Below are 27,366 nucleotides of genomic sequence, written 5' to 3' on the forward strand. Positions count from 1 at the left end.
AGAATGTAGCCTATACAATATTCATTCTCAACATGCGTAACAAGCTTCCAATTGTTGCCTAACTTTAAAGAATACGTGTTGTGTGCACCACGTCTTCAGTATTTAAAATCTTACATAAGTTTTGAGGCAACGCCTACTCCAAGCGTGTTACCCCAACACACCATCGATGGAAACGCCCACTATATACCTCATCAACTACTGTAATCAAAGACACTCAAGCAAACAAAAGATAACTAGACTAAACTGTCATTAATGTTTATTCTTTGATAGGGATTCATAACGGGGAATACATTAATTATGTGGGGTCACCCTAAAATTTGAATTCATCTTATCAAAAAACTATTATTTTATTTCAAATATTTTAGACATAAAAGCACTGATCCATTTATAAAAGAGGGATACGTACATTCTTGCAAGTTCAAAAAAATGCATACGAATCCAAACAAATCACTTTATTTGCAATGTTTTCGATAATCAATACAGAGTTTGACGAAACTGCGGTAGTGTCTCCCCCGGATTTGCCGTTATATCACGTTTTATATCATGAGTTCTGTGGCAACTTCTGTTTAACTCGTACTTTTCATATCGAAGTACCTTTCCACGATACCAAGATGGACTCGTCTTTGCTTCTTACGTTATGTTTGATTTCTGTGCAGCTAGCGCTCGTTTTTGCCGCAGAGGACCCTGTATACATCTACAAAGATGTCTTCAACGATCCAGAAAGAGACGCTTTCATGTTCGGCAAGTTTCCCGACGATTTCATCTGGAGCTCTGCTACCTCTTCGTATCAGATTGAAGGCGCCTGGGATGTAGGAGGCAAAGGAGAAAGTATATGGGATGTTCGCACCCATACACCAGGAAATATTGCCAATAATGACAATGGGGATATAGCATGCGATTCATATAACAAGTAAGAATTTTGGATCATATTTTCTGAAGTTTGAAAGCAGGGTTCCTCCGTTTTTAGAGTATTATTTGATAAATATTGTTAGTACTTAATTTCGAACATGATAATTATTTTTCTTTCATTCACGCACGGATTGAAAGTTATAATTTACTAAATCATAATTTGAAATCGACGAATAATAGTTCTTTCTTCTTTCAAACGGGGTTCCACTTAAGACAAATTGTAGAACTTAAAACAAATTAAATCTAATTTCATTCTTGTATTTTGTACTCTTTCCTATATTACAGTTACAAACAAGACGTCCAGTTGATGGTCGACATGGGTTTGAAATATTACCGCTTCTCCCTGTCATGGCCCAGGCTTTTACCAGATGGCACACTGAACAACCCTAGCGCAGATGGTCTTCGCTACTACAATGCTCTAATTGATGAACTTGTTGCCAATGGCATTTCACCAATGGTCACACTCTATCATTGGGATCTTCCTCAAGCTTTGCAAGATGTCGGTGGTTGGGCAAATGATTCCATCGTAGCACATTTCAAAGATTATGCTGACTATTCTTTCAAAAACTTTGGTGACCGAGCCAAATTATGGATTACCTTCAACGAACCTTGGATTGTTTCTATGTTGGGTTACGGCTGTGGTGGATTTGCGCCTGGAGTTTGCGAAGATGGTACAACAACATACGTGGTGTCACATAACATAATCAAGAGTCACGCACACGCTTGGCATACTTATGATGATGACTACCGCACAGAGCAAAATGGACAAATTGGCATCACCCTCAATTCTGATTTTTTGGAACCTTATAACCGCAGTGATCCCGCAGATGTAGAGGCAGCAGAAAGGTCATTACAATTTGGTCCAGGTTGGTTTGGCCACGCCATTTACGTCAACGGAGACTATCCCGAGGTTATGAAGACTAGAATTGCCGAAAAAAGCTCACAACAAGGCTTTAGCGAGTCTCGTCTTCCAGAGTTCACTGAAGAGGAAAAAGCTTTCAATAAAGGTACCGGGGACTTTTTTGGACTCAATCATTACACAACCAGCTATGCTTTTGATGTTGAAGAGACAGTATCAGACAATCCGAGTTATTACAACGACCAGAATGTAGGTTCTTTTAAAGATTCACAATGGCCAGGATCAGGATCAAGTTGGCTCCAGGTTTGTCCTTGGGGAATTCGTCGGCTGCTGAATTGGCTTGATCAGGAGTACCAAGTACCAATCTATGTGACAGAAAACGGTATTTCTACAAAAGATGTTTACGAATTGAACGATGTCGACAGAATCAATTATTACCAAGCCTACATCAATGAAGTCCTGAAAGGTTAGCAAATTTGTTCACAACAGTAATTTATCAAGTAGACTGTGGAAACAAATAACATAAAGTTCTGTTGAAATATGCGCATCTATATTAACTTAAGATGCATTTGACATGTTAGAGGAGAGCATGACAGTGTTTGCACTTCAATATTTAGACAAAATAATAAAGCTGGCACACAACATGGATGGTATGGGTATCCCAAGGCTGTATAAGGGCTGTCATTCCCCGCTACATGTGCACGTTTTTTTTCGGGAGGGGGAAAATGCCCAAAGCGTTTTGATATATTTTTGGATCAAGAACCGCAAGACCTATGCATAAATAAAATAATAAATGCCATATAAAATTCCTTGGCGCGGTCGTTAATGCCCAAGTATTCGCTCACCTGTCAGGAACCTGTCTGTATATTTTGTTTATAAACGCAATTATTGAACATGTTGATGATGTTATGTCAAAAATAAAATCTACTTTTATTTCAGGGCACCATTTAATTTAGTTTTCAACGCTATTGGGTATCACCTGGCCTTTTGTATAAAAAAAAAAAATAAAAAAAAAAAATAAATAAATAAATAAATAAATAAATAAATAAATAAATAAATAAATAAATAAATAAATAAATAAATAAATAAATAAATAAATAAATAAATAAATAAATAAATAAATAAATAATTAAACTTTGTCGTACGTAACATAGGTTCCTTTTTCACCTTTTTATGTTTTCAATCTCTTTTAATTTAACCTCTTGTATTTTTACAACCTTCTTTCAGCCATTGACGATGGAGCTGACGTAAGAGGCTATACTGCATGGTCATTGATGGACAACTTTGAATGGGCTGCCGGCTACACCGAGCGATTTGGTATGCATTACGTAAACTTCAGTGATCCGGACAGGAAGCGAGAACCCAAAGAATCGTCCAAGGTCTATGCATGGAAGAAAGAGATGAGAAGGAACCACAACGACTTCGATCGGCCAAGTTTTAATCCGCTTATCTATTGACGCATGAAAAGAAAAGCTATCAATGGTACTTACTTTCATGTATGATCCATTTACCGCGATCGATGCTTGGCAAAATCATTACTGGAAAAATTTATAACAAACCCATCCACGAACAAACAAACGCTACCCAGAAGTAAGATTATGGAATTTCACTGATGCTCTGAACATGTATAGTAGCTTTGTTTTGGGATCTACAGTCAAACTGTTTTCTTGATCGTGTTGTGTAGAAAATGTCCTATAAAACATCGAAAAGGTAATCAAAATCGGCCGTTTTTTTGCTGAGTTTCATCTTTAGCAAATAAGGTGAGATTTTGGTGACTTTTTCGATGAAAAATAGATGTAAAATGTTCTTAAATAATGCACAATGTTCCGGTTGAGTCCGGTACATAAAACCTGTTTAATTTAATAGTTTATATGTGTATAATCGTAACTAGCTAACTCGTTTCAGTGCCAAAGACTGCCAACTCTGAGAAAAAAGTCATCAAAGTTCGGAAAAATTGGGCAAAATGGAAGAAAAGATGTAGGCCATCAATGACCGATGATCACGTCACCAAAGAAAATCCTATAGGGTGCTTGCACGGAAGGTCATTAGTTCAAATCATCCTTCACACACGCTCCAGAAGACATGCAAATACATGGAATACAATACCAATCACCTATTTAACGCGGGGTATTGACCAAAGTAAATCCTCATGAATAACAATGTCAACTAAATGTCGGTAAAGGGAGTGGACAAAGTGAATGCGTTCGTTGTGGTTCCTTCTTATCTCTTTCTTCCATGGTCTATGCAAGAATCGTCGCAGAGAATGGTTTTGACGAGGATTGGTTCAAATCAGCAGGAACAGTGACAGTTGTTTCTTACCTTACACTTTTTACAAGTTTATTTTTATATCAGTTATGTCGTATTTAATTCAGTGTTGTTTTAAAATTACCTATATTACTAACAGGGTTTTTGTTCATAGTATTAAATTGTTATGTTTTAGTTGCAATGTTAAACAGAATGATTGACTAGATAAGAGTTAAAAACAAGGGTTTCAAAAACCAAACAAGTACATTTTGGAAGTTAAGCTTCAAGACTTCTGACTTCGTCTGAGATGTGAATTAAGATTAGTCATTTGCCGGTGTATTTTTTTAATTATTTGCCTCCACCTGGAATTGAAAAGGGTACCTCTTTAACTATGGGCTACGCTACTTATAGTATTTAAAGCCATGTTATAACATTTCTGTAAAAATAGATAAGTATTTATTTTCCATAAAATGTTATCTTTTACTGTCAGATATGTCCCCTTTTAATTTCAAGCCGAACAAGTGAGGTGAAGCAAAGAAAATTGGAATTTACCATGTTTACTACTAGCGCCATCGCGCCAATACATGTTACTCCAGCGAATGTAATACGGTACGACTTTCGGGTGTGTGTGGGGGTAGGGGTGTGTGTGGGGGTGTGTGGGGGTGTATGTGTCCCGCCCGCACGCCGTGCACGAACTGTGTTTATGGTTACGTGTTCGACTAATATTTCCATCGTAATAATAAAACGACGGTTCCAGCGTTTTATTCAAAATCTCGGATTTTGACAAAACTACAGCACCTAAAGTCTTGGTTTTTGCAGAGTATCTTTGTTTACTAAAGTACATTACAATCGTGTAAAAAACACAATTTAAAATTTTTTGAGGGCGTTCTCCTCAGTAAATGTTATAATATGGCTTTAAGCTACTGCTTCACATAGATATGTTTCTAAAAGCACTTAACAGTAGTAAGTTAGTTGGTAAAAACTCAGTTAAAGAAATCACATCTCATGGTTTATAAAATGTATCGAAATCGTTCTCATTCTTAACCGGCAATATTAAAATAATGTATGCTGTAATACCGTATTTGTTATGTTGTTATTCGGTAGTGATATTTGTTGTTTACGCCCAGCCCTACAGCACTTTAACAGTTTTCGAAAACACAACAATAGAAATAGCTGTTTATTTCAAATTATTTGCTATTGTAGTAAGTTTAGGCGTATTTCCAGTTATGTTGGAATGCAGAACCATCTTAAATCAAAGAAACAATGAAATTTCTTGGCTTTCCTATTCAGAACCCTACAGTTTTACAAACTGAAATGATTCAAGTGATAACCATCAGTTCTTACAGATTGTTTTTACAAAACCAAAATATTTGTGGTGAAATGATGGTAAAAACTCACCTACTGACGTTTCATCCGTCTTATTCAGTCGGATTTCTTCAGAGTTGTGAAGCTCTGCTACTGTACGACCTAGTGTTGCCAGTCCTTGAGTCGCTTTGTAGCAGAGGGTTGTAGAAATTGCTCAGGTTGTAGGTGCCCTCGTCTCGGTTCATAGTGTTATTCATTCCTCTCCTCCTGATCCATATGGATTCCTTTATCCATCGCTTGATACGTACCTCCTCCTTATCAATAACTCTCGCGATCTCGACTGCTCCCTCCGAGTTTTAATCTTTTTGACCCATATTTTTAAAACGTAAAAAATATTATTATTAATTATTATTATTTGTCATATTTGTGGAATAATAACAATATAAAGATATTGCTAGAATTATTTTATGGCTTTAATCACCGTGTCATCGCAGAGCAGTGGAACTAGCTGTGTGACCTTTTCTTCATTGTATGCTTTATATAAACAAACACAAAACGTTTTACAGAAAACGTTTACATGTCAGGTTATATAAAGGGTATAAAACGTTTTAATATCATTCAGAAAACATTTTTGAACACTTGCAAAAATGTTTGTCAAAAAATATTTTGCAATAAAATTTTGGCAACATTTTAAAATGTTGTTGTGGTGTTTTTCATATAAAACTTCTAAAAACGTTCTCAAAACGTTTTGACCAAAACCAAAACACGTTTATAACACCTTTATAACGTTTTAAAACACATATTTGCTGGTACCAGTGTTTACGGCGAATCCAAAATATATACCTTTCGTGCCAGCTGCTACCGGAATTTCCGAATTTCATCCGGGAATCTGATACAATCTGACCGTTGACCCATGCCTCAGAAACCGTACCTTGCAGACCTCAAACATGCATATTGCAGTTACTGTTCATTCTATACACAATACACAGTGCTATCACCATTGAGGTGTGACCTCTACAAACAGTGTATGTTAGAGGTATAGGGCATTTCCTAGTTAACGTCACTGTGTGAAAAATAACTGGCCAATATTTATTGTACTCTCTGAAATTCTAAGAAATATAGTTTTGTAACATATCCTACATTTTTAGCTAATTTAGATATTTGGAAATATTTGCGCTTTGGTGTTTTAGCAAGTAGGGCACGACATGGCCTGCAAAATTCCCTGTGTAAATCGAATGCAACTTTTTTGTGACTATCACTCACTTGTAGACCACTCTCTTCCGAAGGGCATTAAAGCTGAACCACTTGACGGATATTTTTTGTACTTGATGTCAATCAAGAATAATGTATACATTACATGTAGGCTAAAAACTGAGTATGTGGGGCATCTGCAAATATTCGTACCTCCCTGATATGTAAATGACAGATAACAGCAAAAACAGCTCTCATATCTGTCCATAATTTTGGTCAGTGCATATTTGGGCATAAGTGCAGTGCACAATTCAATGTGGCGGATAGACTAGACTTTATCGATTGATTTTGCTGGAATAGTTTCCTGTTAACCAGGCTTAAGTACTGCAAAGGTCGAATCATGTTTGCTTTGCAGTATAACTGCACTATGGTCAACAGCGCCAACCGGCAACATTTCCTAAATGTGCAATGATGCATTACATTAAGTAAAGACTTTGTGGCGTAAACCAAGAGTTTGTGATTAAATTCAATTATGTATTCATTCATAACGCCAAACCATGTACATGAGGGTATAGTTCAGTAGGTACAGGGTGTCCCAGAATGATTTATACCTGGAAAGATTTTGCATTTTTAAGCTTTACATATATTTCGCTTTCTCAGATTTTTTAGATTTTAAAACTTGGACGTTCTAGTAGAAGTTAGGGAGGATTGTGTAAAAATGGTGAATGCCAAGTTTTGACAGCAACCTATTATAAAAATCGGTAACATTACTAACCGTTCAGCACAAAGTTATTTGGAAAATGTTATGCAGTATATTGTTGTGTCCTGTTTTTACTTCTACTAAATAGTCGATATCTATCGTTTATTTAAGATGTTACGAAGCAATCCTTGTATGGAATAAAGGATTTGCTACGCTTTGGTGGCAGTTTTGAAGCCAATTATTGTGATGTGTGAGTTTCATCATTTGAAATGCCGGCAGAGATGGATTTTTCATAAAAGTGTATATAAGGTTCGTCCTTAGTGTCACAGCATTCATTTATGTCCACAGTATATTGGCGGGGATTTGCCATTTGGTCTAATACCATTTGGTCTAATATCCAGTTCGTCTACATCCATTTCGTCTAAACCCATTTGGTCTATAACCACTACGTCCACTAATCATTTGGTCCTTTAACCATTTGGTCTAATAACCATTAGGTCCGATAACCATTTAGTCTAATAATCAATAAGTCTAAAACCATTTAGTCTAACAACCATTTAGTCTAATACCCATTTGGTCTATAACCAATAGGTCTAATAGCCATTTGGTCTAATACCCATTTGGTCTACAAACCATTTAGTCTTACAAGCATTTAGTTTAATAATAAATAGACGAAAATGGTATTAGACTAACCGATTTTTAGACCATACGAGTATTAGACCTAACGGTTATTAGACCAAACGGTTATTAGACCAAATGGTTATTTAAGAAATATTAGACCAAATGGTTATTAGACTATATGGTTAGTAGACATAATGGTTATTAGACCAAACAATATTAGACTAAATGGCCATTAGACTATATGATTATTAGACTAAGTGGCAATTAGCCTTTCTGGTAATAGACCAATTGAATATAGACTAAACAGGAATTAGACGAAATGGTATTAGACCAACTGGCAATAGACCATATTGGCAAACCCACAGCTACGTGACAAAGAAGATTAAAATTTACTGCGGAGGATCCGTGAGGAAGTTATATCCTCTGTAATAATGACATTTTTGGGTAAAAATTGGGGTAAAAATCACATAAAAAGTACGTTTTTCAACCTAAATACCTGATGTCATATTGAAATTTTTCAATTAATCTCATATCAAGAATTATTTAGCATTGTAAGCTCTACATCTGTGCCAAATTTGGTGTATTTCAAATAAAAGAATGTAGGATTTCTCCAATATATTGCGGCTGGACGATAGTGATAAAGGATCCATGTGTTATGATGCCTCTGCACTGTAAATTACACACACACAGTTTTCGTCCATTTTCAGTAATAGCAATGCCACGTGAAAACGAATCAAGCTATTTCCATGAAAGTCACAGAATAAGTAGGAGACATGTGTGGCATTGTATTGCACTTATTAGATACACTGTTGACTATGTTTGACATTTAGATACACTGTTGACTATATATATCAACATTAGATTAGATACACTGTTGACTATATATTTTTGACATTTTGTTCAAACACGGTATAAATCATTCTGGGACACCTTGTATTTGAATGTATAATAGAAGTTGAGACCTTATTAAATTAGGTAGGCCTGGATGTCTGGAAATAATCTTTAAACAAAAAGATAATTTTAAAATAATCAAATATATAAAGATCGTAAGTGTCACTTACGACAGTTTCAATTCACATGTCCCATGTGCTGGAATGCAAGACTGTCGTAAGCAACGGTATGCAGTATCTATTCATCTATTGTTTCCAATTAGAGTGCTGACGTATTAGACAATGTTGCCAATCAATATTCATGAGAGTGAAGATTCGAACTTGTGTTTGGCAGGTGTGAAATACATCTGATTGGACGTTTTAATTACGTAACACATAAAGGCTTTGACATCATGGAATGGCTGCCTAGTGCTGTTTATTTTCTACAATAATTATTATTACATTAATATCTATCATTCCTTTCATTTCCTTTACTAGTTCTTCCCTAAGCCTATACCTTGTCACTCTCTCGCTCTGCTTATCCCCGGTGCTTATCACTCTCTTCCGTTCTCCTTACCTCTTTTTTATTTCCCTTTTTGGTGTGTTTCCTGACCAAATACACAGTTCGGTAAAACATAGGGTATCAGTGACGTAACTATGGGGCAGGGGGGCAACGTGGCCCGGGCGCCACCCTTAGGGAGGCGCCAAATTGACCAATTCTGCATCAATTTTGCGCCCCTCCAAGTCAAAATTTTCGCGCGCTTCACACGCATTTCAGCACAAATTCAATTGAAAGATCATTTTAAGACCGATATTTAACTTCTAGTAACCAAAATTAATTAGTGGTAGGCCTTATTTGTCCTAAATTTCACGCGCTCGCGCGCAATTGCTTCAACAATTGAAAATTCTCGGGCGAGGGGGGAGGGGCGCCAAATTTTGTTTCTTGCCCGGGTGCTACCAACCCTAGTTACGCCACTGTAGGGTATAGTCATATTAGTAGCGTCTCCCCCGGATTTACTGCTTGATCACGGTTCATTGGCGTTGCCCTAGTTTTACGACAAGTTGGGTTCAACTCGAATGTACTATTCACATCACTGTACCTTTCCACGATACCAAGATGGTCTCGTCTTTGCCTCTTACGTTATGTTTGATTTCTCTGCAGTTAGCGCTTGTTTTTGCCACAGATGACCCTGTATACATCTACCCAGATGTCTTCAACGATCCAGAGAGAGACGCTTTCATGTTCGACAAGTTTCCCGAGGATTTCATCTGGAGCTCTGCTACTTCTTCATATCAAATTGAAGGCGCCTGGGATGTTGGAGGCAAAGGAGAAAGTATATGGGACAAATTCACACATACACCTGGAAAAATTGCCAATGATGACAATGGGGATGTGGCATGCGATTCATATAACAAGTAAGAGAATATAAAGTTTTTAACAAGGTTTTTCTGCCATGAGATTCGACAAAAATGTAAAAATCAGTATTTGGTACTTTTCTCGATGTAGATGACAAAGCGGAAAAAAGAGCGGTAGTAAATGCTGTTGCCATTTTATTTATGGTTGTTGCCGTTCGCTCCGAGTCCCGTTATTTCAAAAGCTATTCCAATCAGAATGGGATATTCCAGTTGAAATCAATATACCCCCTGTGGAAGACATGACCTTAATCTTCCACACAGGGAGTCTGACTTTTAGGTTACCTGAATGAGTGACTTCATCTACGCCCCTTGTGTGTGAGATTAGACCATGTCTTCCATAGAGGTGTTAAATTCAACTGGAAAAGCCCAGTCATGATCATTTCCAATTCTATATTTCCAAACTCAAGCAATACAGCAAACTAGTACTTGTACAAACTACAGCAAAAATTATGTGCGTAATCAGAGTGAATCGGGAAGGATTGAGCTGCCTTATGAGTCCTGCGCCGTCCCATAAACCAGCAATACAATGCCTATGTTAAGGGTTCCCGATTTAGCCCCCTAGGACACTGTATTAATTTTGTTCACTGCCCACCACACCCTCGAAAAATCTCTAAGTAAAATTAGTTCATCAATCTGACTAGCTATTATCAATACTTAAAACAACATGAATTCTAACCATCAGTGATAAAATTGTTTCCCATATTACAGTTACAAACAAGACGTCCAGTTGATGGTCGACATGGGTTTGAAATACTACCGCTTCTCCCTGTCATGGCCAAGGCTTTTACCAGATGGCACACTGAACAACCCTAGCGCAGATGGTCTTCGCTACTACAATGCTCTAATTGATGACCTTGTTGCCAATGACATTTCACCAATGGTCACACTCTATCATTGGGATCTTCCTCAAGCACTTGAGGATGACGGTGGTTGGGCAAATGAATCTATTGTGGAACATTTCAAAATTATGCCGACTATTGCTTCAAGAACTTTGGTGACCGAGCCAAATTATGGATTACCTTCAACGAACCTTGGATTGTTACCATGTTGGGTTACGGCTGTGGTGGGTTTGCGCCTGGAGTTTGCGAAGCTGGTACGACAGTCTATGTGGTTTCGCACAATATGATCAAGAGTCACGCACATGCTTGGCATACTTATGATGATAACTACCGCGCAAAGCAAGAAGGCGAAATTGGCATCACTCTTAATTCTGATTTCATAGAACCTCTCAACCGCAGTGATTCTGCAGATGTAGAAGCAGCAGATCGCTCATTACAGTTTGGTCTAGGTTGGTTTGCCCACCCAATTTATATCAATGGAGACTATCCCGAGGTCATGAAGACTAAAGTTGCCTACAAAAGTGCAGAACAAGGCTATAGCGAATCTCGTCTTCCAGAGTTCACAGAAGATGAAAAGGCTTTCATTAAAGGTACCGGAGACTTTTTTGGACTCAATCATTACACAACCGCTTATGGATTTGATGTTGAAGAGACTATATCAGACACTGCCAGTTATTACAACGACCAAGATGTAGGTGTCTACAAAGACGAAAATGGCCAGCTTCAGGATCAAGTTGGCTCAAGGTTTGCCCTTGGGGTATTCGTCGGCTGCTGAATTGGATTGATAAAGAGTACCAAACACCAATCTATGTGACAGAAAACGGCATTTCTACAAAAGATGTGTACGAGTTGAACGACGTCGAGAGAATCAACTACTACCAAGCCTATATCAACGAAGTCCTCAAAGGTAAGACTAAAACTAGATTTACGTTCAAGATGTGCACAGTTATGAGTCAAAAATAACGATTATCAAACTAGTTGGGCTGATGAAGGTGTCAAGGTGATGCTATATTTTGGGATTTTTTTCCTTCAAAATGCGAAATAAAAGTGTAAAAAGTACTACTACATGGTTCTCATTGTAGCCCTATGAGAAGGACACATAATGCACTTTTGGCTCTTTGGTCTTTCTGTGCGTGAGATACATGTCAATTATGTTGTGTGATCAAGCAAAATCAGTCTGAAGTCAGCCATGTACAATTTTCAGTTTCATATTTTCAAACCTACATTTTGCAGAAAACCCTATTGAAATTGGACAACCATTTCAAAAGATAGATTAAGCGTTGCCTTTTAAAAGCAGATTGGAAACTAGCTGACCACGTTGATAATGTTGTATGATTTTGTTTACATACCGACTAATGTGTTCTTCCACATTTCATCCTATTATGCTGTTTTTTAAAACATTTAGAGTTAAGTTACCCGTGTTTATACATTACCATTAAAATACATGTTATAATTTATAAAGCAAAGCCGGTTCGTAACTATTTTTTCAAACTGAATACTTATGCGCGACATTTTGTGACTGTGTTAATGACATGAATGGTCATGATGATGTTAACTTTACTGACATGTATTTATTAAATAAGTGCATGGTGTAATATCTCGATATTAGCGTGATATTCTTTATGTTTATTTTCCCCTTTTATAATCTTCCTTTAGCTATTAATGACGGTGCTGACGTTAAAGGGTACACGGCATGGTCGTTGATGGACAACTTTGAATGGGCTGCCGGCTACACAGAGCGATTTGGTATGCATTATGTAGACTTCAGTGATCCGGACAGGAAGCGAGAACCCAAAGAATCGTCTAAGGTCTACGCCAGAATTGTCGCAGAGAATGGGTTCGATGAGGATTGGTTCAACTACAGTCCACCAACCAACCCACCGGCACCAACCACCAACTCAGGAACAGTCACAGTCGTTTCTTACCTTACACTTGTCTTCATTTTATTTTTATACCAGTTATGTCGTATTTAGATTGATGTTAAATAATTTATCCATGATAAGTCTAGGTACATTAGTTCAATAGTTTGTAGAGCAATAAGCGATTTTTAATTCTTTTATATTTTATTAAAATGTTAAATATTCTGATAGGAACTTTAAGTTCACATATCGTGAGAAACGAGTGATTGGCACATTATTATTTTTTCTATAAAATATGAAATATAGTTACAACATGCAAAAAACAACCGCTGATATAAGACAATCTTAATAATCTTATTTCCAAACCGTGTTTAAGTCCACAAACATATGTTTCTGATTTACCTGTGCGATATTGCAATGGGTTGTGATGCTATTATAATTTCAGTTGGATGCACCATTACAAAGCAAACAGTGGATGAATGCACAGTAACAATACTGTGTGAGGCCTTTGGTTCCTAAATGAGAACAATAGTCTGCATATTGTAGTGCGGCATTGTTATGGTAAATAATGGCTTGTTGATGGTAGAACTCATTGTTGCTAATGTCAAACTTGTCAAAGTAATTGGGATTAGGAATTTCCGAAGTTATCATCAAAAAGCTGTTGAATTAGTCTCAAACGTGATATACCCCCGGATATACCACAGTCAAGACTATTTCAACAGATTTTTGATAATTTCTCCGGAAATATACCAGTTTGGAACGCCTAATTTCAATATGTTAATGAGCAAAATATGAACTTTCACCTGATACCATTGCATGTTGCATTTTAATGGGATAAAGTGGGGGATGAGGCTGTCAATCAAGTTTAAAGTGTGTAATGCAATAGAAAACGTGAAAATACAGTTGGAATATTATTAAACTTGTCGAAAGCTTTTGATACTATAGATCATGGCATATTATTTTATTAACTTGAACATTATGGGTTTAGGGGAATTATGCTCAAGTTGGTTAAAAGTGAATCTAGGTTTTAACAGTTTCGTCATAACATTGTTTTGAAAGCGGAGGAAACAGGGTTATGCCGGAGAAAATGTAATTACGCCTGCGATTCGAACTCAAGACACAACTTGTGATCCTATGAGTGCAGCCCTGAAGGGGTTCTATTCCTTGTTAAAGGTTGATGTACCACTGTTTTGAGGTACCTTTTCAGTGATTTTGTTATATCGCCAGATGGGTTCTAAGTGAAGACCAATGCACACAATTGGGTTCATTTGTGAAATTAACAAATTATTGATAACTTATTGTGTTTTTCTCACCTTGCCCAATTTACAATGTCACATTTCGTTGCGTTTGGTCACAATGGCTCATCACGTAATAACAGTTTCCCTTCTTGGAAATTTGGGTTTTGGTTCATTCAACTCTAGCATGACAAAGTAATGTTATGCAATGTAATATGTAATGTAATGTTATGTAATGTAGGTCAAGTAATGTAATGTAATGTAATGTAATGTAATGTAATGTAATGTAATGTAATGTAATGTAATGTAATGTAATGTAATGTAATGTAAATGTAATCTACAGTAAGTCAGGCCTGTTGCATTTTGAGAGTTTAGTTGACCAAAGTACAACTTTCAAAACTGCATCTTTTCTTGCATGAGCCATTGTGACCGAACGCAGATTTTTAATTGTGTAATTTCAAGGGTAACGGAGAACTTGCGAACCCTTATTAAATCAGTTTAGGCCCCATAGCAACATGTACCACCAATTTGCGACAAGTTTTATAAAATGATTTCACCTTTTTGGAATTTAATTTTGGGTGGTATTCAATCCTCCCAGGATGTGAGAGAAAGTCCAAAACAATCGTACGGTTTTACGTTTACCTCATTGACACTAAAAGTACATGATGGGCAAAAACCCAAAATTATACGAATTACCATGCACTTTCTGCAAAATGTGTTAATTCCCCCCTATCCTGAAATTCACTTTGCCCCCCCCGAAAAATTCTTGGTACCACCACTGATTGTTGGTTCCTGGTTTGAGTTTCGTGAAAAAAGAAATTGTACGAGACACTCATTTCCTGAAGCCCCATTCAAAACACGTAGCTAATACCTCTACATAAGAAGAGAAATTACAGATTCATGTAAAATGTCTTATTTTGTCTTTAATACATGGCTTTCGGCTTAACTACTGGCAGCCTATGTTAACACATCTATGACACTAACAAAGGTGCCAAAATCCAAATTTTGATGACTTTTTTACGATCCTCCAGATGAGCAAATCACTGAATGGGCATTTAAAGTAAATCTTATTTTGCTATAAATAAATCCTAACATTAGATTATAATATTTAGGGTGGTGTTTTTAATGGTATAGCACTTATTATTATCATTATAAACTTATAAAATTTGAAAAACTCTCTCTCTATACCTTGACAATGTTGACACAAATTCAGTCGTACGATTCGTCGTATATGGGGCGATTCATTGCACAAAAATACAGTCAACTTATTTTTCAAAATTATGTAGGTCAAACTATAAAGGTACAATATCATGAATATAGGCCTAGGTCAGAGTATTGTGTAATAATAGCTTTGATATATATAGGGCAACATGAACCACTGCATCATACATCCATTAAACAGATTTGTAATATTAAAATGAAAAATCGATATCTAAAATCCTCCCAAACATTGAGATATCATAAAATAAATCTACTACATGTACTGGAACTTCCTTTTTGCAACAAATTTGCTACGTTGCGTCTAGAACTACCAGACTTCATCAGGCAACTGACCCACTGGACTGGTCACATGATAGACAGCTAAGTATCGTTGTGAAGGTCATGTCCCATGCATGAGATAAGAAGCGGAAACCCTCTTTTGTTTATGGTTGCTCAATACGCTACCCGATGACTTCTTCTATGCCTCTCCTATGCCACTGTTCCTCCTGATCATGAATAACGGCTTCCACGTTTTTTAATTGAATGACCAGTCCTCCCGGTCCCCGCACTCCGTGCATCCGCGGGTATTCATGCTTGTCGGTGAACTTTAAAAACACCCCCTTTTGCATCTCATTTCGCGAAGTTTTTAGGGGAAAAACACCCCTTTTTTTTAACGATTTCGCGAATTGTTTGCCCTTCGACAGTACCCCTATTTTTGCTAAAACGCGAACGATATTTCTAACATACCCTTTTCTGACAGAAACACGTAGGCTGCTCCATGAAAATACCCTTTTTTTTCAATTTCGCGAACACGTGGTTTGAAAAAACACCCCTTTTTTGTGTGTTTCGCGAATCGCATTTCTTCATCTGGAAACACCCCCTATTTCGCGAAATTTTCGACGAGCATGAATACCCATGGATGCACGGAGTGCGGGGACCGGGCCAGTCCTGCGGGTCAGTTGCCTGATGAAGTCTGGTGGTTTCAGACGCAACGTAGCAAAGTTGCAAAAAGTAAGTTCCAGTAGTAGATTTATTTCCAAAATTCTGTTTACAACTACTGGATGACAGAGAGCATTCAGTCGTGTTTTGGCTCCCGAGGTTGGTTTAAAATACGAACTGAAAGCCCTGGATGTGCTATCTGCCTTGACCCTTTTCGCTATCTTAAAGGCAAACTTCGTTAATTATTTTTTGATCCACCGCACTAAACGAAACACAGACTAAACACGTAGACTTACGCCAATTGTTGGAAACCCATAAGATAATACAGAATATATGTATGAACAAGTTATGGAAATAATAAAGAAAATTTAAATATATTTGACTATATTGTTGTTCTTATGTGTGTGGGGGTGATTGGTTTGTTTTCTTTTGTGAATGTTTTATTTGTTACTTTGTTTTCGGATTGCTAAGCATTTAATATATTATAGGTTCCCAGCAAACACAAAACGTTTTAAAAACGTTTTATACAGGTTATATTTTGGGTTTTTGGTTTTGGTAAAAACTTTTTAATAACATTAAATGTCGGGTTATATAAAGGTCATGCAAACGTTTTAAAATGTTATGTATGAAAACACACTACAAAAATATCTTGCGTGATGTGGAAGAATTGTATTGATGTATTTTGGAACTTTATTTTTAACTTTTCGCCAGCCCATTCGGGGCTGGTACCTGTATCAGGTTTGGGGTCAGTTTACTCAAGAGATTATATTTTAGTGGTATTGGAATGATTTTTTTTTATACTTTTTGTGGTTAAATTTTTTTAAAAATATTTTAATTCGATTTGTTAGGAAAAGTAAGTATGTTTTGCCGTTTCAACGAACGAAAACGAGTGAGTATTACCAAAGTTATGTTTGAACTAATTAATTATGACTTTAAAAGTTTAAAGGCCTAAATGTAACAATAATAGTTAATATATATAGCATCATATGGTCAGCAGAAGAAAATCTGATATCACCTATGATGTCATATCAGTGTCCTTGACCGGGGGTCCTTACTCCTTGACCACTGAACAGCGTGATATCATGTTGATAACAGATCTATAGAATCAAAATCTTCATCATATCCCTGGATCATATCACAGATTCTCAACAATCTGTGATCATATGGACCATATTGATGTGAAAGTAGTTATCTATCATATCCTGTGTCGTTTTATGGATAAAAATGACTCAAAATGTTATTGATGAAATGGTTGCTATCATAAACATCAGTTTTGTCTTTTCAACGGGAAAAATCCGATGCAAAATAAAGTTTTTAGGGCCTAGCTATAATATGGGCATAATTTATGCATGTAGGCCTATAGTATTGAACAATGTACCCCATTTGACATGCACTTATAGATAAATAAATTGTCTTACTTTATTAATTTAATAACTTCTTTATTATAAATAAAATGACACATAACTATTTGATTCATAAAATTACATTCAACAAAATGATTGAAGAGAAAACACACAAGGCACTAGGCAGACTGTTATAGAATGGAGTATGTAAGATGCCATGTCCATAGCTTCGCAGGAGTTTCCGACTAGCAATCAACATGATCAGCACATTCAGAAAAACACAGTTTAAGAGTGAAGATTGTAGTGAGTAACCAGTCCTTTATAAATGTGCTGGCCACTATCTATTATAATATAGTAGGCTTAAACTATACATTGCGAATTAATTAAGTTATTTTAAAATAAAATGTACATGTAAGTTAACTCAAACCGGCAGTGTATATATCGAAAGCAGTGAAATCGGACATTCCTAAGCGAAGATATTGAGTTCGTAAGTTCTGGTATTACAAAATTGGAAATTGAGATATCGTGGGTAAAAAGCTGAAAAGACAAAAAAACCAACGACAACAACAACAACAACAACAACAAAACAAACAGACCAGAACAATTTGGAGTACATGTAATGAATTAAAAGAGTTGACATGAGATTAGGAATTAATGTTTTCTGCTGTTTCAGTGTGCATGTTCTCATCGTTGATGGTTTGGTGGACTGTCATGTAGATGTAAGCGTGATCCTAAAAATGCCTTTCACATTGACCAAAACTAATTACAAGACCTCTTCTACATTGAGGCTGGCTTTCCCTTTTAAAGGGAATTTTTATTTAAACTTTTCTCTCCGCTATTATCTGGAATTTTATTTGCGGTTGTGTTTGCGTTACTGATTTAAGCCTATATCAAAATGATATCCATTTGTCAAGGTCACCAAAATGATATCCATTGTCAAGGACATCAACATGTGAATAATAGGACTCAAATAGCAAATCAAAATTGCGATGATCAAAGGTTACACAAAAATATACGATAATCATGATCACTGATGATAATGTTAATTAGTGATGATTTTGTATAATCACAGAGAACCTCCTGTCATCGGATTCCTTGTGTCTACACGTTAAAGAGAGCCCGGATTCCTAGGGCGAGTTTCCCGACAGGAGTCTTATTAAGCCGTAGTCTTAAGGTGGCCTTGAGGCTACTAAGCCTAGCCCGCTCTCGAAGCCCGAGTCTTAACTCTAGCCGGATTTCCTCAACGCAAATTCAACCTAGTCTTAGTGGCCTTGTAGGCAACGCTTGACAACCTCGTCCCTTTCAACCAGCGACTTAATTGTATAGGCTGTTGGAGGTAGATGTACATAAGCTGTGGTCCTCACGGTTTACCGTACTAACAAGGTTGCCGTCTCATTATCGCAATGTTCCCGGCGCAAAGACTAGCCTGGACCCGCGGTCTTGTGCTTGGGCTTATAGGCCTATACCGTACACAACTTGATGCAAGAATATTGTGTCTGTTTTTGTGTCTTTTATGTATTATTTTATTTCCACTTGACTTTTTATGAGTCCAACTTGTATGAATGATACGTCTATGCTTTATACTCGTGATTCTTTCTTTGCATCCCAAAAAGGGTAAAACTGTAAGCCTATAATGGAAAGGAATCTGCGATTCCCCTAAAAAGGAAAGCAACCAACGTGCTATATACTGCTGATATCAGTAGTCTTCTGAGATCTCACATGAAGTTATCTGTTGGTACAATTTTATAATTAATTAAGTAGAAGATATAGCAATATTATATGCATCTTATCCGTAAATTCAGTTTTAATACTGCATGTACATATATGTATTATTGTTTCGGTCAAATATTTACTATATCTTTACCAATTTTGTCCTTCTTCTATTGTATTAAATTGATGTCCAACCTGGTATAATATAGGGACTCCAAAATAATATTGTAATAGGCCTACTTATGAAAAGTACGAGTATCAAACTATTAAGGCTTGGATAGGGACAGGTGGTATCATATCATCATATGATGATGATGATGATGATGATGATGATGACGATGATGATGATGATGATGATGATGATGATGATGATCATGATGATGATCATGATGATGATCATGATCATGATGATCATGATGATGAAGAAAGATTTAAAAAAAAATTATATTCGTTAAAACCATCATTCAAAATGAGTAGGTCTTATGATAGCAACAGCTACTTAAAAAAAATCAACTAACTCAAATGAACACTAAAATAAAATGCTGAAATGTTCAACTAAATCGAACAATTACTTACCCACAGTGGCGTAACTAGACATTTTCATTTGGGGTTGAGGTGGGGGAAGCGGGGGAAAACATAATAAATGAGGGGCAGGCATCGTTCATGCTGTTTGGGTTTGTAAGGGGTGGAGTGGGTCTAAGGAGTTATGGGATCTGCTTGGAATATGTCCCCGGAACATTGGCGTAGATTTCTTTTTGACATGGGGGGAGGTGGGATTGAAAAAAATTATGGTACAAATGCCATATTTAAGGTATTAAAGCTGGTGACATATATAGGCCAATGGTACAAAGGTGGGATAAATGCAATTTATTTAACCTTAAAAATTGAGTGACCAAAAATGACCAAATAATTAATTAATAACTCTCAGGGGGGGGGGCAAGAGCTCCCCCGCTTCCCCCCTAGTTACGCGACTGCTTACTCATGTTAATTGAAAGACCATCAAAATATGAAAGATAAACTTTGCGTTACAATTTAAATAATTTGTAAATTGAAATAGACCAAGGCTTACTACCTAAGACCTGCTCTGAGGCAGGGCCAAGAAAAAACCGCTGTAAGCCTGGTCTAACAGGCTTGCGTGAGACTACGGCTACAGAAGACTGATTTCGAGAAATGCAAATTTTACTGAAGCCTGGGGCTAATCCTACAAGCCTGGCCCACGGGCTAACGAAGCCTCGAGGCTATGGTAGCCGTGCTTCGGGAAATACGTTTTCAGTTAAGCCTGGTCTTACGACCTCTTAAGCCTTGAGGCTAGACAAGCCAATTGCTAAGCCACCCGTCGAGAAATTCGCCCCTAGTGTCTGCACCTTAAAGGCAGGGCCGGATTTAACACAGGGCCAGATGGGCCCGGGCCCAGGGCCCCCAATTTTGGGGGCCCTCAAAATTACCCTGTGCAGTGTGCATCTTCAATTTTAGCCGGGAAAACACCATGTTTTGGGCCAAAATAGCCTACAAAAATTGCAAATTTTTGCGCACTGGCCTGTTATATAGCAAAGTTCAGCTTCAATTTAGGATAAAATAGTCTAAAATTGAATATTCTAGTAAAATCTAAAAACTTGGGCACTTGAGTGCACACGACTTCCTCATGGTGCGTTTGGGGGCCTCCAAATTTTGGCATGGCCCAGCCCCCAAAGGTAAATCCGGTCCTGCTTAAAGGCCATTCAGTGATTTGCTCATCGGGAGGATCGTACTGAAAAATCTTACGTTTGGCATAACCTGCTAGTGGTTAAGCTGAAAGCTGTGTATTAAAGACAATAGAAGATATTTTACACAAATCTGTAATTTCTCTACTTAAGTAAGTGTTATAACTATGCCAGAATTTATTAAAGGGCATGCTTAAACTTGAAAGACCCATTACAACGAAATCCCAGTAAGACAAGGGGTGAACATGCCATCCATTCAATAAGCTTTGAAGAAGACCCTTGCATCCACTGTAACCCATTAACAACTTCGTAATTTACCAACAATAAATTCGACCCCGTCATGACGGTCTATTTTTGAAGACACTTATTGTATAATTAGGCTAAATGTGTCCTTTTGACACACTTGCTCCCATAAGGCGAGTGAAAGTCGATTCCGAGTTTATCGTCCCCCGCCCGCGTCACTTTTTGGTAACCAAAAACACCCGCGTCAAATTTTCAAAAATGCCAAAATAATTCATTATTTTCAAAGTATCAGTGTTTTCACCAGTTTTAGCAATTGGAAACACATAAATTCATAACTTGGAAGCAAAACGAGGCCCTTTTCTAACTTTTCTAGTCCCTACCCATATAAAAACATGTTTATAAATAACATGTATGAGTGTGGCTTTAAATCAACACGCATTTTAGGTCAATAATGAAATCTGTTGAAATAATGAAAAATGAAAAATGAAAAAGTCACCTCACCAACCTGGGAAAAAAAGGGGACGATAAACTCGGAATTAACTTTCATTGGCCTAACGTGTCCTTTTCGACCTCTTCACGGTTAGAATTGGTGTCCAAAACATGTTTGAATGAATGGTAGCATGGGCAAATAGTGTAATTGCACAGCATACATTCAAAATGAAATATCAGTTGCTGATAATTTGCAAATAATTAGAGTACAAAGGTTAATATAATTGAAATATATTTTATGACTATTTGCATGTTTAGTATTTCTCACGTAGTGGCTTTCTGTGTTTAGCCTTGATCAAGGCTTCCTCCTTACTTTTTCTCTATTCATGCTCTTCATAGGACCCATGTATAATCAGTGGTAGAAGTAGGCCTATCATCCGGGCCTATCATATACTGGACTCTCTAAAATTTTTAGTCAGGTCAGATTTTTTTTGTGCTAAAACACTACCCCTGCAGTGCACAGTGTGCCCGGGAGTGTGCCTGGAGTAAAGAAAGTCCACTAACTGGCCTCAACAATTCCAATGTCAAATAAATTTTTACAAAGTTATGATCATGATGGTAAATAATTATTTCGAAAGAATAACTTTTGAAACAGCAATTTTTGGAAGATGTAGCAAAGCTTCCACGAATTTTACAATCACTAACTATGGACGCCAAAGGACTTGAAGCAAGTCTATCTGTGTTTAATATTATGGGATCAACATAATGTTAGGAAATGACACAAAAATCACGTTTAGGCCTATTGCTTAATTGTTATATTTCAGAGCCGCCAAATTTTACTATGCCCCATTGCGCTTGACTTTTCACCGTGATAATCACACCACTCTTAAAAGTATCAGATCATGTTTTGCAGGCATGCACATTGATTTCAGTTAATGATTCTGCGATTCTGATGATGATTTTCTCATTTAAAGGGAGTCTTCGACAATACATTATGCCTTATATCTTAGAAAAATAATTATCAAGCACAAATCACATGGTTTTATTTAAAACAAGCACATATTGACCATAAAAACGAATAAAAACATTCGGCTCTCAACACGCGATATTCAAAAAGTGCAATGACGTAATGGTTATTTGTGCCCCGGATTTGTGCTCAATTGTCGTCAGCCTTCATTGTATTACTGGGACGTCTTTGCACTGGAAAATTTCGGCGCCCGGGAATTTTGAATATCGCGTGTTGAAAGACAGCTGTTTTTATTCATTTTTATGATCACTATGAGCTTCTTTTAAATAAAACCACGTGATTTGTGCTTGATAATTATTTTTCTTACATTATAAGGCATAATGTTCTGATTGCTGGAGACTTCCTTTAAGTTGTTTTTGATTTTGTCTCAATTGAATGATGAAATTAGCAGTTGATGTGCAGTACATGTAATAACATTGATACTATTATAATGTAGGTACTTGGTGTGCACCAGTCAGGTACCACGGTGCGGTGTACGAAGTCGCTGACCACTTTGGCCCAATACCATTTAGCATCATCCAGGGACGCAGCTCTATATGCGCAGAACCATAATCAGCGGCGCTAGGGGGGGCATTTTCCCCCAAATATTTTTCTTGCCCCCCAGTTTGCCCCCCCCCCACTTTTGAGGCAAAAAACCCCAAAATCACGTAAATTTCCACTTTTTGCGGCAATTTTGGGCAACATTTGCCAATTTGCCCCCCTGAAATTCACTTTGCGCCCCCCCATGCCCCCCGAAAAGTCCTGGCGCCGCCACTGTTTGTCACAATCGGCCTACAGCACCTAAATTAAAAAGGCTTTGGTTTTTGCAGGGTATTTTAATTTGAGTTCATTTAAGGGATCTAAAATGAGCGTTTATTGCGTTTCGACAGTATTTTTTGTGGGACATGAGAGCACCTTAGACCTATCGAATTGCATTCTGAATACGAAGCATGTCTTTCTGATATCAAATAATTTTCATTTTTTGAAAATCACAATATAATAAAAATTTTATGACAAATTATAAAAATCTGATATTTTTCAAAATTTTGATATATAACAGTCCTCGAAGTAAACTACGGTATATAAATCTAATGATATATTCTTAAAGTGTATGTAGCAGGGAGGAAAAGCCGACAGTCAATTGAAAATTTTGACCTTTCATATTGAAGATATTGATTTTTTTCCCCAAAAAGACCTAATTTTTTTGGTGTTTTGGGAAAAAATCCATATCTTCAATACGAAAGGTCAAAATTTTCAATTGATCGTCAATTTTCATCCCACCTACATACACTTTAAGTATAAATCATCAGATTTATAAAGTTTACTTCGAGTACTGTTAAATATCAAAAATGTCAATTTTAATGATTTGCCATAAAATGTGTATTAAATTGCGAATTTCAAAAATCAAAATTATTGATATCAGAATGACATTCTTCGTATTCAGAATACAATTCGATATGTCTGATGTGCTCTAATGTCCCAAAATAAATACTGTCCAAACGTTCATACCCCAGCCCTTAATGGCACTATCCGTGATTCGTTGAATCGGGAAATCTGAAAAATTATCGAAAATCAGATTTTTACATCTGTGTAAAGACTGTAGGTGTGTTAAGGTGTGCAATTGTAGTTATAAGAGCGAGTAGAACCTAATGTATTTAAGCCATTCCTATTTAATATTTCTTTGCGTGGAATTAATTACTGATACTGCCTTCAATCGTGCGAAAATCAGAATTTGAACAAATAAATTGAGGGCGTCCTCGTCAGGAAAAATTGACTCTGTCAGGGTCTGGTCTGTGTTGCAAATTATGCCCGCTTTAATTTAAGGTTAGCAACTATTTTAAAGTGTTGCGATTTGGTTGTTCACAGCATCTTGCAAATGGTGGTAAGCTTTGGCATTGGTCATTTCATAGCGAGCGTGTACATGGTATAGAAGAATTCAAATATTACAGATATCCTTTAGCAGGTCTTGTGGCTCTTGAGTTAATATGTGACATCAAGGGAAATGAGTCAGATTTCGCTAATATTGATTTTGAGATATTGGGAAAGAAAGTGTTCAAATTCTTTTGTTTTATATTGTTTTAGCGATTGATAAATTGACGTAACTTTGCAAAGAATAGTCGTATCAACATGGGGTTTTCAGAGTCTGAATGCTCTAAATGTCTTCTTTAGAAACATTATCATGATTATGTAAAACTCATTTTCGACTAGGGTCGACATGTGACTCATTCCCCTTGATCATGTCACATAATGTAAAGAGGGCTGAAACAACAACACTTTGTCATGATTTGTAGAATGAACTTTTGCAAAACATCAAAGTGTTATTTTTCAATAATATATTGATTTGAAAAATGAATTTTTTTTTTTTGCTGCTTCGACCAACAATACGTCGTGTACCCTAAACGTAGTTTTGGGTTGTGTTGTGTGGCGCTGGGGGATATGCCTACAGATGCCTGCAGGTCGCGCAAAATTTACACAAATACTACTAATTTGGTTATAATGTCAAGTTGAATTTCGGTCTTTTAAAGGTCTTTCAAACGACTATAGCTGACTATTTATGTTGAAATGGGCGAGAAGCTAACGAAAATTTTGTTTGACTCTTACATATTCCATATTCCCAGACAATTACGCCATTTACAGGAAAGATAGAGACTCAAACGGGGGAGGCGTATTTATTGCTGTCAGAGACACACTCATAACTGCTGACATACCAGACTTAGACTCAAACTGTGAAGTAGTTTGGGCAAGCTTACAGTTTTCAGACACCAGATCACTGTATATTGCCAGCTACTATGGCCCACAAACTAACAAAGCTAAATCTCTTGAAGAGTTAGCCAAGTCTTTGTCTACTGTGTACTCTAAACAGAGATCTAAGCTCCCAAATGTCATCATCGGGGGCGATTTCAACTTTGCTGACATAAATTGGGATTCATGGACAACCACCAATCCAAAAACAGCTAGTGAACACAGAAGCTTCTTGAGCTTTTTACTTGAAAACTCACTCTCCCAACTTGTCACAAAGGTCACTAGACCCATATCCAATAGTATATTGGATTTGATCACCACCACAAATCCACACTTAGTGAGCAACATCATTGTGAGCTCAGGTATATCGGACCACGATATAGTCACCTTTGACATAAACATGAAACCAAAATACCAGGTTAAACCACCCAGGAAAATTTATAACTTCCTGAGAGCTGATGAAAGTGTTTTAAATGAAAAGGTAGCAGCATTCACACAGGAGTTTCTTGCATCAAATCCCTCTCTAAATTCTGTGGACACAAACTGGGAGAAAATAAGAAATTGCTTGTATGAAATCATGAATGACCATGTCCCATGGAAAATGAGTAATGGGAAACGTCATCTCCCTTGGATCACTCGTGACATCAAGCGATGCATGCGGAAAAGAGACACTCTCTACAGCAAGGCACGTAAACATCCAAGTGACCAATCATGGAGAACATTCCGCCTATATCGGAACAAAGTGACCTCATTGGTTCACAACGCACACCAAGAATACGTCAACAACATCATTGGTGCCAACATTGTAGAGAAACCAAAATCCTTCTGGTCATACGTGAAGCTCATGCGAACTGAAAATCTTGGAGTACCAACACTCAGAACTGAAACAAAACTCTGCACAACTGACAAAGATAAAGCTGAAGCTCTCAACACACTTCAAATCTGTCTTCACTTGTGAACCAAAGACCAACATACCTGATAAGGGGATCTCACCTCATCCATCAATACCGGTGCTCACCATAGGCTTGGAGGGAGTGGAAAAACAACTTTCATCTCTGAACCCAACCAAGGCTTGTGGACCAGATGAACTGCCTGCCAAGCTCTTGAAGATGGTCGCACATGAACTAGCACCTGCACTCAGATTTCTTTTTCACCAATCCTACACCCTGGCTCTGGTCACCGGTATACACAAGAAAGGTCTAAAATCCGACCCTGCAAATTACAGACCCATTTCACTTACTTGCCTGTGTTGCAAAATAATGGAACACATTGTAGGCCTACTCAGCCATGTTTCCAAGCATCTCAACGCAAATAACATCTTGCTTGACTCTCAACACGGGTTTAGGGAGAGGCTGTCAATGGTAACACAACTAATTACATCTTGCCATGACTGGTCTTACACTCTCCAAAATCGCGGCCAAGCTGACGTAGTGTTGCTAGACTTTTAGCAAGGCGTTTGATAAAGTTCCACATCATCGTTTATCCGCCAAACTAAACTTCTACGGCATCAGAGATCCGACTTTGGAATGGGTCAACTCCTTTCTGCACAACAGAGTACAAGCTGTGTCAGTAAACGGTTCTCACTCCAGCTGTGGCAATGTTACATCAGGTGTACCCCAAGGATCGGTACTTGGACCAGCCCTCTTCCTGTTGTACATTAATGATATCCAAGAGAAGATCCAGTCAAGTATGCGCCTGTTTGCAGACGACAGTATTGTGTATCGGGAGAAGACCATCGCATATCTCGAAGTCCTCGCTGACTGGTCATCCACCTGGCTTATGCAGTTTAACATCAGCAAGTGTGCCATTCTCTCCATCACCAAGAAACGCAAACCAAGCATCTTCCAATATAACATCTTTGGACAGCCACTTGTGAGAGCAGACCAGCACGAGTATCTCGGCGTTACCATCTCGCATGATCTCCAATGGAGCGACCACTGCAGTAAAATCACCAAGAAAGCGAGTCGCACCTTGGGTTTGCTACGCCGCACCTTTATCTCCCTGTAA

General features: G+C 37.4%; 1 protein-coding gene across 1 annotated transcript; it reads left to right on the forward strand.

The window, feature by feature from the left end:
* Positions 1-3: 3 nt before the first annotated feature.
* LOC140152385 (lactase/phlorizin hydrolase-like) lies at positions 4-27,366 on the forward strand. The gene is given in 11 exon segments (XM_072174692.1): positions 4-36; positions 612-910; positions 1,195-2,234; positions 2,996-3,147; positions 9,861-10,114; positions 10,823-11,076; positions 11,079-11,663; positions 11,666-11,860; positions 12,610-12,918; positions 25,236-26,313; positions 26,913-27,366. Coding segments are annotated over 11 exon segments (4,653 nt in total).

Source organism: Amphiura filiformis, chromosome 5, assembly GCF_039555335.1.
Source record: "Amphiura filiformis chromosome 5, Afil_fr2py, whole genome shotgun sequence".
Taxonomy (NCBI): Eukaryota; Metazoa; Echinodermata; class Ophiuroidea; order Amphilepidida; family Amphiuridae; genus Amphiura; species Amphiura filiformis.